At 42.4% G+C, this 17,587-nt stretch overlaps 1 protein-coding gene across 2 annotated transcripts in view; it reads left to right on the top strand.

The window, feature by feature from the left end:
- Window positions 1-17,587, top strand: part of LOC140464972 (uncharacterized protein C7orf57-like) — a 134,730-nt gene that overhangs the window by 95,480 nt on the left and 21,663 nt on the right. For both annotated transcript variants that reach the window (XM_072560677.1, XM_072560676.1), the window contains exon 8: window positions 13,859-14,018. In XM_072560677.1, coding sequence (XP_072416778.1) covers window positions 13,859-14,018 — 160 coding nt within the window. The remainder of the gene's footprint in view (window positions 1-13,858; window positions 14,019-17,587) is intronic.

Raw genomic sequence — 17,587 nt, 5'->3', positions numbered from 1 at the left:
TTTTTGAGCTCCTTCCTTGCCTGCCTGTAATCCTCTAGAGCTGAGCTTGACCCTAGCTTCCTCCATCTTGTGTAAGCTACCTTTTCCCTTTTGACGAGAAGCTCCACCGCTCTCGTCATCCAAGGTTCCTTTATCTTACCCCTTCTTGCCTGTCTCAGAGGGACATATTTATTCATCACTCGCAACAATTGTTCCTTAAACAGTCTCCACATGTCTATAGAGCTTTTACCATGGAACAATTGCTCCCAATTCATGCTTCCTAACTCATGTCTAATCGCATCATAGTTTCCTCTTCCCCAATTAAATATCCTCCCATTTCACGAGCAATAGGCATTTTGTCTATGTTTCCAATGCATGATACCTTGTAGCCTTCCTTCTGACAATTTCTGATTACAAATTGGTGAACCTGTAATATCTTATCTTCCAATTCAGTAGGCAGCTTTTGTGTCATCTTCGTTCTCTGCTGAAGTAATAAGTGATGCCTTCTCATAAAGCTTTGCACTATCCAGCACTTGTCTTAAAATCTGAAATTCCATCCTTCTTTGATTTGTTTCATGCATGGATTTGATTGTCTTCACAACTAACACATTTTCCATTTTGACGATTTTGAAGTACCCACTCAGCAACTCAGTTTTTCTCCAATTGTGGCCATTTACCTGTGCTGGCACACTTCCATTTTGGCATTGTCTGAAATTGATTTTCATAAATGTTCCCAAAACACAAAATTCTCTTGCTGCTACACAATTATTTGTCTTCTCTGCAACTTCAATAATTTTCAGTTTAAACACTGCTGTATATGTTTTGTTTGTTCTGGAGGGCATTTTTGCTCAAAATTATGAAGAAATTTCAAAACCTCAACGAAGCATATTCCAGGAGGTTGGTTGTTGCCTAATTCTTTAGCGCCAAGTTGGTGTGAATTGGACATCAAATCACATAATAATACGAAAAACACTTCATTTCCTCATCATAATATTTATGTGCTGAATAATACCTTAATTGTTGATTTGTTATCTATGAAGAACTAGAGTCAACTTTTACATGAGATATATGGAAAATTCCAGACTTATTGCCTGAAAAAGGGGTTGAATTTTACGAGATCAACTTTTACTTAAGTATTGAATTGAATTTTGAATTGAATTTATTGTCACATGTACCAAGGCACAGCGAAAAACTTTGTCTTGCCAGCAATACAAGCAGATCACAGAGTTAAGTAGCATAGATAAGTAAATAATAGGTAAACAGCGGCGAAAACAAAAACACAGGTACAAGCGATTGTTAAAAGTTTGTGAGTCCATTCAGTATTCTAACAACAAAAGCGTAGAAACTATTTCAAAACCTGCCGGTGCATGTGTTCAGACTTCTGTACCTTCTCCCCACTGGCAGGGTGGGATGGATCTTTGAAAAGGCTGAGGGCCTTTCCTTGACAGTGGGCCTGGTAGATGGATTCTATAGATGGGAGGTTGGCCTTTGTGATTGTCCAGACCGAGTTCACCACTCTTTGTAATCGTCTCCGATCTTGAATGTTACAGTTGCTCCACCAGTTATGGCATCCAGATAGATCCAGACAGAATGCTCTCAATGGCACACCTATAAAGGTTTGCAAGGGTATTCTCCGTCATGCCAAATTTCCTCAGCTGCTTGAGGAAGAAGTGATGTTGTTGGGCCTTTGTAACCAGTGCGTCCACATGAAGTGTCCAAGAAAGCTTGTTGTGAATGACCACTCCCAGGAGCTTAACAATCTCCACTCATTCCACCTCTGTGACGTTAATGTGCAGGGGAGCATGAGTAACATCCCGCCGAAAGTCAATTGGTCCTTGGTTTTGCCGGCATTGAGAGTGAGGTTGTTCTCAGTGCACCATTTTTGCAGGTCTCCCACCTCCTGTCTGTAGTCTGTTTTGTCACCATCTGAGATTCGACCGACTATGGTGGTGTCATCAGCGAACTTGTAAATGGCATTAGTCTTATATTTGATGACGCAGTCATAGGTATACAGTGAGTACAGTAGTGGGCTGAGTATGCAGCCCTGGGCTCTTCAGTGTTGAGTGTTAGTGAGAATGAAATATTGTTCACAGTCTTCACTGATTGTGGCCTGTGGGTCAGGAAACAGAGGATCCAGTTGCAGAGAATGGGGCTTAGTCCGAGATCACTGTTTAGTAATCAGCCTCGAAGGGATAATGATGTTGAAGGCTGAATTGTACCCAATGAGTAGGATTGTACAGTATTGATAAATATATACAGTATTCTATGCTTACTGACTGTCTTTTATCAACTTTGTTGATAATATCCCCAAAACACTCTAACAGATTCACCAAACATCTTTTCTGACTCATAAATCCATGCTGACTTATGCCCAACTAGCTTGTTATTTTCAAAGTGTTTATTTAATGTTAATAGATTTTGGCATTTTCTCTGTTACTTATGTAAGGCTAACAGATTTTAGAGTCATAGAGATATACAGCACGGAAACAGACCCTTTTGGTCCAACCTGTCCATGCCGACCAGATATCCCAACCAGATATCCCAGCACCTGGCCCATATCCCTCCAAGTCCTTCCTATTCTTATACCCATCCAAATGCCTTTTAAATGTTGCAATTGTATCAGCCTCCACCACCTCCTCTGGCAGCTCATTCCATACACGTACCACCCTCTGCATGAAAAAAGTTGCCCCTTAGGTCTCTTTTATATCTTTGCCACTCACCCTAAACCTATGCCCTCTAGCTCTGGACTCCCCCACCCCAGGGAAAACACTTTGTTTATTTATCCTATTCACAGGTAGATAGGATAGTGAGGAGGGCATTTGGTGTGCTTTCCTTTATCGGTCAGAGTATTGAGTACAGCAGTTGGGAGGTCATGTTGCGGCTGTACACGACATTGGTTAGACCACTGTTGGAATATTGCGTGCAATTCTGGTCTCCTTCATATCGGAAAGACATGGTGAAACTTGAAAAGGTTCAGAAAAGATTTACAAGGATGTTGCCAGAGTTGGAGCTATAGGGAAAGGTTGAATAGGCTGGAGCTGTTTTCCCTGGAGCGTCAGAGGTTCAGGAGTGATCTTATAGAGGTTTACAAAATTATGAGGGGCATGGATAGGATAAATAGTGAACCTGCACTCCAAGGTCTCTTTATTCAGCAACACTCCCTAAGACCTTAAGTGTATAAGTCCTGCTAAGATTTGCTTTCCCAAAATGCAGCACCTCACATTTATCTGAATTAAACTCCATCTGCCACTTCTCAGCCCATTGGCCCATCTGATCAAGATTCTGTTGTAATCTGAGGTAACCTTCTTCACTATCTACTATACCTTCAATTTTAGTGTCACCTGCAGACTTACTAACTGTACCTCTTATGCTCATATCCAAATCATTTATATAAATGATGAAAAGTAATGGACCCAGCACCAATCCTTGTGGCACTCCAGTCTGAAAAACAACCCTCCACCACCACCCTCTGTTTTCTACCTTTGAGCCAGTTCTGTATCCAAATAGCTTGTACTCCCTGTATTCCGTGAGTTCTAACCTTGCTAACCAGTCTCCCATGGGAAACCTTGTTGAACGCCTTACTGAAGTCCATATAGATCACATCTACCGGTCTGTCCTCATCAATCCTCTTTGTTACTTCCTCAAAAAACTCAATCAACTCTGTAAGACATGATTTCCCACACACAAAGCCATATTGATTATCCCTAATCAGTCCTTACCTTTCCAAATACATGTACATCCTGTCCCTCAAGATTCCCTCATTTCTGGCAACTTTGTAGCCTTGTATTTCAATGTTATACAGTCCTTAACTTCCTATTGTATTCACGGTTAACTGACTTCTTTTGCCTTTTTTGAGCCTCAATATAGTGCTGTAAATTATGCACTAATTCTTTAAAGATTATCCATTCTTAAGATACCTTCGTACCTTCTAATGTGTTTGTGCCTCATATCTTCATAACTTCCTTTGATTAAATTTAACACTGTAGCTTCAGATTTAATTTCATCATTTTCAAACATATAAGAGATCCCTGCTTTACGAATATCAGAGATTATGTCGTACTTGCGAACATGATCCCATACAGGGGTGCAATTTAAAGACCCAACATATGAATGTATCCTCTACTTATGAATGGTTGCTTTACATTTCCTACGTTCTATTCTGACTTGCATGCAAATCAACTTGTGAATGAACTCAAGAGCAGAACCCATTCGCAACCCAGGGACTGCCCGTAATATAAAATTCTATCATGTTATAGTCCCTTATTCCTAAAGATTCTTTGATAAACAATATTATTAAGTAGCCTTTTCCATTACATAATCATATATCTAATAGGGTCTATATTGTCCAGTCAGCTCTACAATGTTCTGGTCCAGAAAACCATCCCTAACATACTCCAGAAACTCATTCTCTGATGTATTGGCTTCATTATGTTAACTGCGTGTATACTCAAATTGAAGTTACCCCTAATTACTGCATTACACATGCTACATGCTTCTCTAATCTCTCAGTATCATGACCCACACCACCCCTCTTGTTTCGTGGCCTACAAACAACACCCACCAATATTTGCTGTCCCTCGCTATTTCTCAGTTTCATCCAAACAGATTCTTTTCCGACCTGAGATCCTTCCTTAATAATGTACTGATCCCATTCTCATTATCAGCATAACACTACCTTCTTTTCCCTTCTGTCCTGTCCTGTCTAAGCAACAAGTTCTTTCAGTATTCAGTTCCTAGTCTTGATCACACTGCCATGTTTCTTTAATGGCAATTCGATCATACTCATTTACCTCTATTTGTGCTTTTAACTGTTCCCTAAAGCGCTCTGCTAGGAGGTGTCCAGTCTCCCCAATATAGAGGAGACCGCATTGGCAGCAACGGATACAATAAGTGATATTGGTGGATGTGCAGGTAAAACTTTGATGGATGTGGAAGGCTCCTTTAGGGTCTTGGATGGAGGTGAGGGAGGAGGTGTGGGCGCAGGTTTTGCAACTCCTGGATGGGAGGGTGGGTTGTAGGGGGGCATGGACCTGACCAGGTAGTCACGGAGGGAACGGTCTTTGTGGAAGGCGGAAAGGGGTGGGGAGGGAAATATATCCCTGGTGGTGGGGTCCGTTTGGAGGTGGCAGAAATGTCGGCAGATGGTTTGGTTTATGCGAAGGTTGGTAGGGTGGAAGGTGAGCACCAAGGGCGTTCTGTCCTTGTTACGGTTGGAGGGGTGGGGTCTGAGGGTGGAGGTGTGGGATGTGGACAAGATGCGTTGGAGGACATCTTTAACCACGTGGGAAGGGAAATTGCAGTCTCTAAAGAAGGAGGCCATCAGGTGTGTTCTGTGGTGGAACTGGTCCTCCTGGGAGCAGATCCAGCGGAGGAGGAGGAATTGGGAATACGGGATGGCATTTTTGCAGGAGGTAGGGTGGGAAGAGGTGTAATCCAGGTAGCTGTGGGAGTCGGTGGGTTTGTAAAAAATGTCAGTGTCAAGTCGGTCGTCATTAATGGAGATGGAGAGGTCCAGGAAGGGGAGGGAGGTGTCAGAGATGGTCCAGATAAATTTAAGGTCAGGGTGGAATGTGTTGGTGAAGTTGATGAATTGCTCAACCTCCTTGCAGGAGCACGAGGTGGCACCAATGCAGTCATCAATATAGTGGAGGAAGAGGTGGGGAGTGGTGCCTGTGTAATTATGGAAGATGGACTGTTCTCTGTAGCCAACAAAGAGGCAGGCATAGCTGGGGCCCATACGGGTGCTCATGGCTACCCCTTTCGTCTGGAGGAAGTTGGAGGATTTGAAGGAGAAATTTTTAAGGGTGAGGACCAGTTCGGCCAAACGAATGAGAGTGTCGGTGCAAGTGCACTGTTGGCGATGTCGGGAAGGAAGGAACGGAGGGCTTGGAGGCCCTGGTCATGAGGTGTAGAGGGACTGGATATCCATGGTGAAGATGAGGCATTGGGGGCTGGGGAAACAGAAGTCTTGGAGGAGGTGGAGGGTATGGGTGGTGTCTCGAACGTATGTGTGGAGTTTCTGGACTGGGGGGATAGGACAGTGTCAAGGTAGGTAGAAATGAGTTCAGTGGGGCAGGAGCATGCTGAGACAATGGGTTGGCCATGGTGGTCAGGCTTGTGGATCTTGGGAAGGAGGTAGAACTGGGCAGTGCGGGGTTTCTGGACTATGAGGTTGGAAGCTGTGGGTGGGAGATCTCCTGATTTGATGCGGTTCTGTATGGTCTGGGAGATGATGGTTTGGTGACAGGGGATGGGGTCATGGTCGAGGGGGTGGTAGGAAGAGGTGTCCTCAAGTTGGCGTCTGGCTTCAGCGGTGTAGAGGTCAGTGTGCCAGACTACCACTGCGCCGCCTTTGTCTGCTGGTTTGATGGTGAGGTCAGGATTAAAGCAGAGGGATTGGAGGGCTGCGCATTGTGAGGGTGAGAGGTTGGAGTGGGGGAGGGAGGTAGACAGGTTGAGGCAGTTAATGTCCCGGCGGCAGTTGGAAATGAAGATGTCGAGGGCGGGTAATAGGCCAGCACGGGGTGTCCAGGTGGATGCAGTGTGTTGGAGGTGGGCGAAGGGGTCCTCGGAAGGTGGGCGGGAGTCCTGATTGTAAAAGAAAGCTCGGAGGCAGAGGCGGCGGAAGAAGTGTTCGATGTCATGTTGTGTATTAAATTCATTGATGCGTGGGCGGAGGGGGGATGAAGGTGAGTCCTTTGCTGAGGACTGATCGTTCATCTTCAGTGAGGGGGAGGTCTGGAGGGATGGTGAAAACTCGGCAGGGCTGGAAGCTGGGATCTGGTGTGGGTGTGGAGCTGGGAGTGGGGGCGGACCCTGTAACTGGAGTGGGTATGGTGGTGGGGGGAATAGGGGTGGAGTCATGAGCAGGGGTGGTGTTCCCCTCAGGGTTCTGGGGGGTGGGCATGGTGACAGTGGGATCTGCGGGGGGCGTGTCAGCAAAATGCAGGTGAGTGGCATTGGTGGGGGTGGAAGTGGTGGCGAGCACGGCAGTATGGGGGTGCAGAAGTCACTGAACATGTGACATCAGCTATGATGTGAGGGGCGGAAGTGATGTCACGTGTGGTGCATGAGGAATTGTGAGGTGCGAAAGTAGCTGTGGAAGCAGCCATGATGGGGGCGGAAGTGACATCATCAATCAGCGTGGGGATGGTGGCTGCACCAGCTACATGGTTAATGGCGTCTGAGCAGTTCCAGAGGCCAGGGGAATCTACTGGGATGTTTGAGGAGCGCTGGTTATGGAGGTGGGTGGGCCAAATTACCCTGTATCCCATGCCTCCTTACTTTCTGAATGACCCTATCATGGGTAACCTAATCAAATGCCTTGCTAAAATCCATGTACACCACATCCACTGCTCTACCTTCATTAATGTGTTTTGTCATATTCTCAAAGAATTCAATAAGGTTTATGAGGCATAACCTGCCCCTCTAAAAGCCATGTTGACTATCCCTAATCAAGCTATGTTTTTCCAAATAATCATAAATCCGGTCTCTCAGAATCCTCTCCAATGACTTTACCACCACCGACGTGAGAGTGACTGGTTTGTATTTCCCAGGGATTTCCCTATTCCTTTTCTTGAACAAGGGGATAATATTTGCCACCTTCCAACCATCTGGTATTACTCCGATGGACAGTAAGGATGCAGAGATCATTGCCTAAGGTGCAGCAATCTCTTCCCTTGTTTCCCATAGTAACTTTGGGTATGTCCCGTCTGGCCCAGGGGACCTATCTATCCTCATGTTTTGCAAAACTTCCTGCACATCCTCTTTCCTAACATCAACCTATTCGAGTGTATCAGTCTGTTTTATGCTGTCCTCACAAACGACAAGACCCCTCTCACTAGTGAATCAGTATTCTAGTGTATTCATTAAGGACCTCCCATACATCCTCCAACTCCAGGCGCAAGTTCCCTCCACTATCCCTGATCGACCCTACCCTCACATTGCCCATCCTCTTGTTCCTCACATAAGTGTAGAACGCTACCCGCTAAGGTTATCTCATGCCCCATTCTAGCTCTTTTAAGTCCATTCTTCAGTTCCTTCCTGGCTACCTTGTAACCATCTAGAGCCCTGTTTGATCCTTGCTTCCTCAACCTTAAGGAAACTTCCTTCATCCTCTTAACTAAATGTTCCACATCTCTTATCATCCAAGGTTCCTTCACCCTACCATCTCTTCCTTGCCTCAGTGGGACAAACATATCCAGCACTCACAACAAGTGTTCCCTAAATAACCTCATGTTTTTGTCATGCATTTACCTGAGAATATCTGTTCCCAATTTATGCTCCACAGTTCTTTCTTAATAGCATTGTGTTTCCTGCTCCTCCAATTAAATACTTTGCCATACCATCTGCTCCTATCCCTCTCTATGACTATAGTAAAGGCCAGGGAGTTGTGATAACTACCACAGAAATGCTCTCCTACTGAGAGATCTGACACCTGACCTGTTTCATTGCCAACCACCAAATTCAATCTATACATTGAATCAGGAATCCTTCCTGGACACACACCCAACAAAGTCTGCTCCATCCAAACTTTTTGCATTGAGGAGGTTCCAATCAATATTAGGGAAGTTGAAGTCACCCACGACAACAATCCTGTTACTTCTGCACTTTACCAAAATTACCTCCCAATGTGCTCCCCTGTATCTCTATTGCTACTATAGAAAACCCAATAAAGTGACTGCTTCTTCCCTGATTTCCAACCATAATGACTCAGTAGACAAACCCTCCTCGACAATCTCCCTTTCTGCAACTGTTATACTATTTGTGATTAGCAATGCCTCTCCCCCACCCCTTTTACCTCCCTCCCTATTCCTTTTCGAATACCCAACAAACATTCCTGCGATATCCAAGTCTCTGTAAAGGCCACAACTTCATAGCTCCAAGTACCGATCCATCCTCTAAGTTCATCACCCTTATTTCTGACACTTCTTAAGTCACAATAGATACACTTCAACCCACTTAGTGCAACTTTGCAATATCAACTGTCTATCCTTACAGACTCACTGCATGCTGTATCTGCCTATTCACCAGCTACCCCATCCGCTGATCCGTAGCTCTGGTTCCCATCCCTCTGCCAAACTAGTTTACACCCTCCCGAAGAGCTCGAGCAAACCTCCCGCCGAGGGTATTGGTGTCCCTCCAGTTCAGGTGCAACCCGTCCTCCTTGTACAGGTCCCACCTTCCCCAGAAGGTATCCCAATGATCCACATATCTGAAGCCTTCCCTCCTACACCAGTTCTGCAGCCACATCTTCAGCTGCACTCGCTCTTTGTTCCTAGCCTCACTAGCCCGTGGCACTGGTAGCAATCCGGAGATTACTATTCTGCTCATCCTGCCTTTTAGTTTCCAACCAAACTCCCTATATTCACTTTCCAGGTCCTCATCCCTTTCCCTACCTTTGTCATTGGTATCGATGTGCACCATGACTTCTGGTTGCTCACCTCCCACTTAAGAATCCCATAGATTCAATATGAGACATCCCTGACCCTGGCACCCAGTAGGGAACATATCATCCGGGAGTCTTGCTCGCGACCACAGAATCTCCTGTTTGTTAGTCTAACCATTGAATCTCCTATCGCTATCGCTCTCCTATTCTCCCCCCTTCCCTTCTGAGCTACAGAGCCAGGCTCAGTGACAGAGACCTGCTGTTGTGGCTTTCCCCTGGTAGGTCATCCCCCCCCCCCCAACAGTATCCAAAGTGGTATACTTCTTATTGAGGGGAACGGCCACATTTGATCCCTGCACTAACTACCTATTCCCTTTCCCTCACCTGATGGTCACCTAGCTACGTTTATCCTGTAACTTCAGTGTGACTACCTCCCTATTGCACCTCTCTATCACCTCCTCAGCCCCCAGAGTAGTGGTTACATGATTGTCATTAGACTAGCATTTTATTGATTTCAAATTATTGGCTATGGTGGGATTGAAACGCATGTCTTCAGAACAATAGCCTGGATTATTAGTCCAGTGATATTACCACCAACTCCTCAATTAACCAACTATGTGAAAGCATCCTGACTCTGACTGTCTGAATGGCCTTGACTTGTATCAGAGGCTGCCCTTGACCTATTATGCAACTACCCATTAACTGAAGGTTATCTTTCTTGACTTGCCTGAGGCTGGCTGATGACCATGACAAGACTTTGTGACTGTGCTAAATGAAAAGGCAAGTCAGAAGGCAGGGGCGGCATGGTAGCTCAGTGGTTAGCTTTGCAGCCTCACAGGGTCAAGGACCCAATTCGTTTCCGGCTTCGGGCAACAGTCTGTGTGGAGTTTGCACATTCTCCCAGCGTCTTTGTAGGTTTCATTCGGATGCTTCAGTTTCCTCCCACAATCCAAAGATGTGCAGGTTAGGTGGATTGGCCATGCCAAATTGCCCACAGTGTTAGGTACATTAGTCAGAGGGAAATGGGTCTGGGTGGGTTACTCTTCGGAGAGTTGGGATGGACTTGTTGGGTCAAATGGCCTATTACCACACTTTGGGGAATCTAATCTAATCTTATCTAGTAATATGAGCCTGGTAACACCTAGTTGGCACGCATGAGCTGGGCCAAAGGAGCTGTGTCCATGCTGTATAACCTGACTCTATGACTAGGGAATATGTATTTACAATTTTTCTTCCTCCCCTCCTGTATAGCTGAGTTACCTAGACTTGGCTGTGTCAGCATTCAGGAGCAGTTGCCCTCACTAGGATCAAAATGGAAAACTGAATACCAAGCAAGATAGACTCAGGAGAATCCTGTGCTGTCTGCCTGGGTTAGCTGGATGGTCACTCATCTTCTCATTCTTTGTAGACTCCTAACTGTGGTGTGATCACTGACCTAAATAGACTATCCATATCATTCTCTAGCTTGAGGAGGTACAACGGTGACTCCAGTTGTCTGAGCTCTGAAACCTGGCGCTCAAGCTTCTGTAGCTGGTGACATATCCTGCAGATGTGTTCATCCAGGACTTATGGTATGTCCATGACTTCCCACATACTGTAAGGATATGCATTGCACTTGGACACTTGACCTTTGATACTGTAACTTTGAAGAGTATTTATTGCAATTATGATAAGTAGCAAAGTGCCAAACCTAACTTAACAGTTACTCACCAATCAACTTCTTTTCTGTTTCTAAAGTCAATTACTGGACGTTGAAAAAGATAGGAAAAGAACGGAACACTTCCTTCCCTTCTTCACCACACTCCCGCAACAACTGTTTAAGCTAGTTGAACCGGTCAGGCTTTGTCCCTTACACTGGATGAAGAGATAGCTTAGTTATGAAGGATACAAGTTACTGAAGAAGTTCATACTCACTGGAGATTGAAGGAAGAAGTCTACCCTGCTTATATGCTTAATATATATTTAGAAGGTTTTGTGAACGCGTGTTTGCTGTTTTTGCTTATCAAGATTGTGCCACAAAATGCAGTTTCACTGGGCTGGCATACTAACGAATGAATAAGAGGTTTCCAACGAACAGCGACCTGACTGAGTGATTCTGAAACCATAGTATCAAAATTTTAATCTGCCCTCGGAAAACTGATTTTTTGCCACCTGCCCAGTTAGGTTCCTCCACCCAGCTTTCACCCCTGGGCAGGCCCAGAAAATTTTGACCATAGAGTAAGAGTTCTTTACAAAAATGGAGAAAATAAACTCAAACAGAAAGTCAACCAGTAACACTAGTGGATTTCATTTAAGCTACTCCAAGGGTACTATAGCCAGAGAACCAGGAACAGTTACACACTCAATTTCATCACTTCAGGGTGAAGCTGAACAATCCTATCCATCTGTAAAATCACAAATTAGGTTTGTACTAGCATCACCCCACAGACTTACAGCTATAACATCCTTAAGAATTGCTAGAATGTAAAGCAGACTTCTATGTATAAACATGAAAGCACTCAATCTGCTGCATAAGAATTTCATGTCAGTCAAAAAAGATTACACAAAGATGTGCAGGTTAGGTGAATTGGCCATGCTAAATTGCCCGTAGTGTTAGGTGAAGGGGTAAATGCAGGGAAATGGGTCTGGGCGGGTTGCGCTTCGGCGGGTCAATGTGGACTTGTTGGGCCGAAGGGCCAGTTTCCACACTGTAAGTAATCTAATCTAAAAAAAACATAATAGCATAGTTTCACACATTTCTTCGAACTGTGGAGTTCACTTAATAAAACAATGCCTTGTGTAGAAACATTCCCTCAGAGAAAAAAAAATGGCTCAGGAAGCTTATTCTTTTCATGGAGAATATGCACTTTGATCAACTCTACTCAAAACATTTAACCTTCTGAGGAAAGATTCTGCAAGGTTTTTTTTATATACCTAATGAGTTCATCAAGTAACATTTCAGAATACACTCCTCATTTTAAATTGTGTGTTATCCATCTTGACTGGTTGATAAGTTAAATTGCACATCTGTAGTATACATAATCCTTTTAAAATTCAAAGGTGAAATTGAAGACTATTTGGAATTCTTAACAGTCAACTAGAAAACAATGCAATAATGCTTGTCTCTGAGAAATCACCAGTTGGGAATAATATCTACATTTTTAGTGAGATATATTTATAGCTGCAACTTGTAGTATTCCGTATGTATACAATCAACAAGTCTTTCAAATTCAAATAAAATATATAGATACTCCATTGTTTTCAAAATATCAGGATTTAACCATTCCACCTGAAATATTGAAGAAATTGAATCAATTCCTCAAAACAGAAAAACTGATGATAACAATAATAATTCCAGCCGTTTGCAAAAGTTTGTTGGCTGGAGATGATGTTTAAGGATACTTAGTTATGTTTGTTATTGGTATTGCAGGCATAAGCAGCTAGTAATACAATACTTCTCTTTAATCTTCCTTCAACAAACACAGTAATTTCAAAATGGCTATCTGCTGCAGTTTGCCTTACATAGCTGGAACTGAATTTTTTTTGTAAAAATATCTGGCTTGAGAAAGCTGAATGTTTATACGTTTAGACAACTACCTAGCAACCATTTATTATAATTTAAGGAACTCTGTTTCACTGCTAAACTAAGGGAAATCTCATGTAGAGTCAAACCAAGATATGGTGCATTTAGGTGATTCACTAAATTATCTTGGGAAAAGTCTCCTTGTCACCAGAGCAGCCAAGAGTCTTGTAGAGACTGACATCACCTTGTGAGGGTTTAAGAGTCAAAGTCTGGCCCTGTTGACATGATGGTACCAAAAGCCATCATCATTATCATTTATTTGTCTGATGCTGATATTAATGAGGCAACTATATTTAAGGGAACTGGAATCCATAAAAGATGGACAAATCTACATATTATCAAAGTCAAAGCGACAGTAATGTTAACCATAATATTTACAAATTTCTTAGTAAATCAGGTAAATCCCCAGATGTCTCAATCTTACCTAATAAACCGAAAAGCAAAATGGAACTTATTCGCACTCAGTCTGTCAAGAAACAATGTAGCTTATTCATTAATGCTTGCATTCTTATAGGATATTCCCAGCACAGCAATTAACTAGAATAGAGAACATGAAAGCAGACATCTCAGCTATCTAGCTGTATAAACATGATTCTTTACTTTGTACTTTTTACTGATGAGTGCAAGGCAAAAAGCTTTGACAAAATATGTACCTTTTCAGCAATGCTCAAATTGTCATTTGGCAGTACAGAACCTATGACAGATACCATAGCATTTTTCAAAGAAAAGCAGGAGCTCTCTGTCTCAGTATCTTGGCCAATATTTCAATTGTGTCAACAACCAAAAAAAGTCTTGTTTTTATACTGATTAGGTTTTGAATTTTAAAAATCTCAACTGCAATAGTTACACATTTATGTGCTGTGCATATACACAATGGGGTAGTGAACATAATTCAATATGACATAAACCAATTAAAATTCTATCTGCAGATCTGGTTCCTCTTGACGAGTTCCAGAAGTTAGAAAAAAAAGAACTTCTTAGAAATACAAAGTCACGAGGAAAGAAAGCTATCTCTACTAAAGTGAATCAAAATGTAACCTTCAGAGACCCTGTGAAAGATTCCGAGGCTAAAACATTAATTCTGAACAAGTAAGTCAGTCTTATACCACCCTACACTTTTACAACAGTTGCGCTTGTTAATCTGGAATTCTGAGCAACATCCCTGTAATATTGTCTTTACGACTTACAACATCACTGCAAGTTAGGAGATTTCTTATGAATTCTATATTAATTAAAGTTATGTAGACCACACTATTTTTGAACATTGTAGTATTTTAACAAAATAAACTTGGACACACCACACCTTAAGGATGATATACAACATGCTCTCTTTGTTACAGTTGATGTCATCATTGATTTTGAATTTCAAAATTTCTTTGGTATTTCACAACCGAACATATTGATAATTTTAATATAAATACACGTTGTCATGGAACTCTAGTATTCATCTTGTTGTTAATATCAAATTATTACAATCGCCATCTGTGACAATGACAAGGAAGTTTGTGACTGATTACAATGGTGTTTTAGTCACACCATGAGGCTTATCGCACCTTACTTGTCTGGTATCAGATCTTGATGTTTTAAAAAGTGGCTTATGCAAAATAAACCATGACTTAAAAATTAAATATGGGCAAATATTTACTTCTAGTCTCACTTGCACCGTGGCTGGAATTCTAGGACAATGGGGGGAGTGAGGGGAATTTGTCAATGGGTTTGAAAATGGAGTGAGGTGGGGACAAAAAATACACAAATAGAAGGGCCCTCCTGAGCCTGCTTGGAGGCTGCCAGGGTCCAGGGTTTACTTGACAGTTTTCCTACAGGCAGAACCCCCTCCCATTGTCTTCATCTGCAAGTCATCATGACTGAGTTTTGACTTGATGAGAAGGTTTTTAACCTCAACTGGGTGAGAGTCAAGACTAAGATGACATCTCAGTTTGTTCAAAACTCAACAACTGTGAAGCTCTCGTCCACACAGCAAGAAGCATACAGTCTACCCAAAGCCCTTTCAACTCAGCATTCAAAGACTTGATTGTTCAATCAGTATCTACAAGGTGAAAATCCTCTGGGTTTCCTGTCCTGTAAACAAATACACCTTTAGTTATTTTTATTGATAAAGAGACTTCTGAAATTGTTGAATGCATGCTACCCTTACTCCCAGCTACCTTTCTCATAAGGTCACTACTGAAGAGGATGGCCAGTTTAGAATCAGCAGAAGATTGCCAGCACAGTCATCCAAACGACTTGGGCTTCAACAGATCTCCATTTGAGGGCATATTCTTTAGGCAATAATGTCTTGTTTTCACTACCCTTCCAGTAACAGTGAGACTTGGAACACTTCAGAAGTACACCTTGGATGCCAGAGAATTCCCACTGGTAGTGTCTATGCAAGATACACAAGCTCATGTTGGGGATTGCTGGTATTGCTCTCGGGATATGGGTTCAGGTCCAACCAGAGCACCTGTTGGAATTTAAATTTGATCAATTTGTTCAGTTTATTAATGAAATTGAAGGCTAGACTCAATAATGGTGCAATGAAACTATCCTCGATTGTTATTATATGATTGTTATTGTCACTATTATCCTATAGGAAATGATTTTTTTTCATTAAATGGAGTGGCTATATGTGAGGCCAGACCCAGAGCACCAATCAGAACATTTTTATCTAAGTGTCCTTTATGATAGATTCCTGATATTTCCCTGCTGATGTAAGTCTGATAGGTCGATAGTTCCGTGTTTTCCTGTTTCTTCCCCTGTCCCTTTCTTAAATGTTGGGGTGACATTTGCAAGCATAAAGCCTAATTTGCCTTCATAATAACCTAACAAGGCATCCAGTTTTTCTGACTAATGACAGAAAAGTCCAAAGAGGAATAAAACTGGATGGTCATCTGACAAGGACCAAGGTCCAAAATCTCAAAAAGGACATTAAACAATAGCTGACAAAGGAAATTAAGCTTGTTCAAGACTAAAACAAAAGGCTGAAAAATGACCAGAATTAGTAATAAATCTGAGAATGAGGAAATCTTTGGAATACAGCAAAGAAGAATCTAAAAAGTGATAAAGAAAGATAGATTATGAATGCAATTGAGCAAAAGCATAAAAATGGGCTGTAAAGTTATATTCTGGCAAAGATGAATGTTATAAAGGGGAATTTGATTTGATTCTGGCAAAGAAATTCTGGCAAAGATGAATGTTATAAAGGGGAATTTGATTTGATTTGATTTGATTTATCGTTTTCACATGTACCTAAGTACAATTGAAATTATGCTGTGTGCTGTACAGGAAGATCATATCATACAAGGACATACAAATCATAGGGTGTTTTGACACAGCAACGCATACAACATTACAGCTGCATAGAAGGTGTATAAAAACAAGATTGATATTGATTTTGAAATTAGAGATATCCTTTCAGCAGTCTAATAATAGCAGGGAAGAAGCTGTTCTTGAACCTATTGTTACATATGTTTATCTTCTGCATGATTGAAGAGTTTGGAAGAGAGAAATGGAAGAGAAACTAAACAATTACTTTGTTTCTGTTTTCACTAAGTGAGATACATTAAATCTCTTAGAATTAGAGATCCATGTTATGAGGGAGAATAAGGAATTGAATGAAGTAAATTAGTAAGAAGGTTTGACTTGTCAAGTTAATAAATTTGATAGGTCCCTGGGATCTGATAATCTACTTCCCAGAGTGTTGAAGGAAATGGCTATAGAGATAGTCAATACTCTAGAGATTACTTCCAAAACACTCCATAGATTTTGGAGTAATTCTTGCAGTTTGGATGCTTGCAAATGTCACCCCACTATTTATGAAAGAGGCAGGGGAAAACATGAAAACAGGGAACTATAGACCTAAAAGACTTACATCAGCAGGGAAAATTCTGGAACCTATCATTAAGGACACTTAGATAAAAATGTTCTGATTGGGCTAGTATGGATTTGAAAATGTGTTGCTGGAAAAGCGCAGCAGGTCAGGCAGCATCCAAGGAACAGGAGAATCGAAGTTTCTGGCATCAGCCCCTCTTCAGGAATTTATTTCAAGGAAGGCATCCTTGTAAGAGGATTCGCAGTAGGCTAAAATCTTCGAGGAGAAAGTGAGGACTGCAGATGCTGGAGATCAGAGCTGAAAATGTGTTGCTGGAAAAGCGCAGCAGGTCAGGCAGCATCCAAGGAACAGGAGAATCGACGTTTCGAGCATCAGCCTAAGGGAAAGACAATGGAATAAGGACATGCCACAACCCAAAGGATTAGCCACATTACCATACATCAAGAACATTTCTGAACTGATAGCCAGACTACTACGACCATTAGGACTCATAGCAGCACACAACCAACAGCGACTCTAAGACAACTCACCAGGACAAAAGACCCAATACCCAGCATGAGCAAAATCAACGTAGTGTACAAAATCCCATGCAAGGACTGCACAAAACACTACATAGGACAAACAGGAAGACAGCTAACGATCCGTATCCATGAACACCAGCTAGCCACGAAACGACATGACCAGCTATCCTTAGGAGCCACATACGCAGATGACGAGCAACATGAGTTTGACTGGGACAACACTACTATTATAGGACAAGCCAAACAGAGAACAGCCAGGGAATTCCTAGAGGCATGGCACTCATCCACAGATTCTATTAACAAACACA

The sequence above is a fragment of the Chiloscyllium punctatum genome, chromosome 41 (genome assembly GCF_047496795.1).
Source record: "Chiloscyllium punctatum isolate Juve2018m chromosome 41, sChiPun1.3, whole genome shotgun sequence".
In the NCBI taxonomy this organism is placed as follows: Eukaryota; Metazoa; Chordata; class Chondrichthyes; order Orectolobiformes; family Hemiscylliidae; genus Chiloscyllium; species Chiloscyllium punctatum.
Note: the sequence above shows the minus strand (reverse complement) of the source record. Positions and strands in the feature narration are given on the sequence as shown.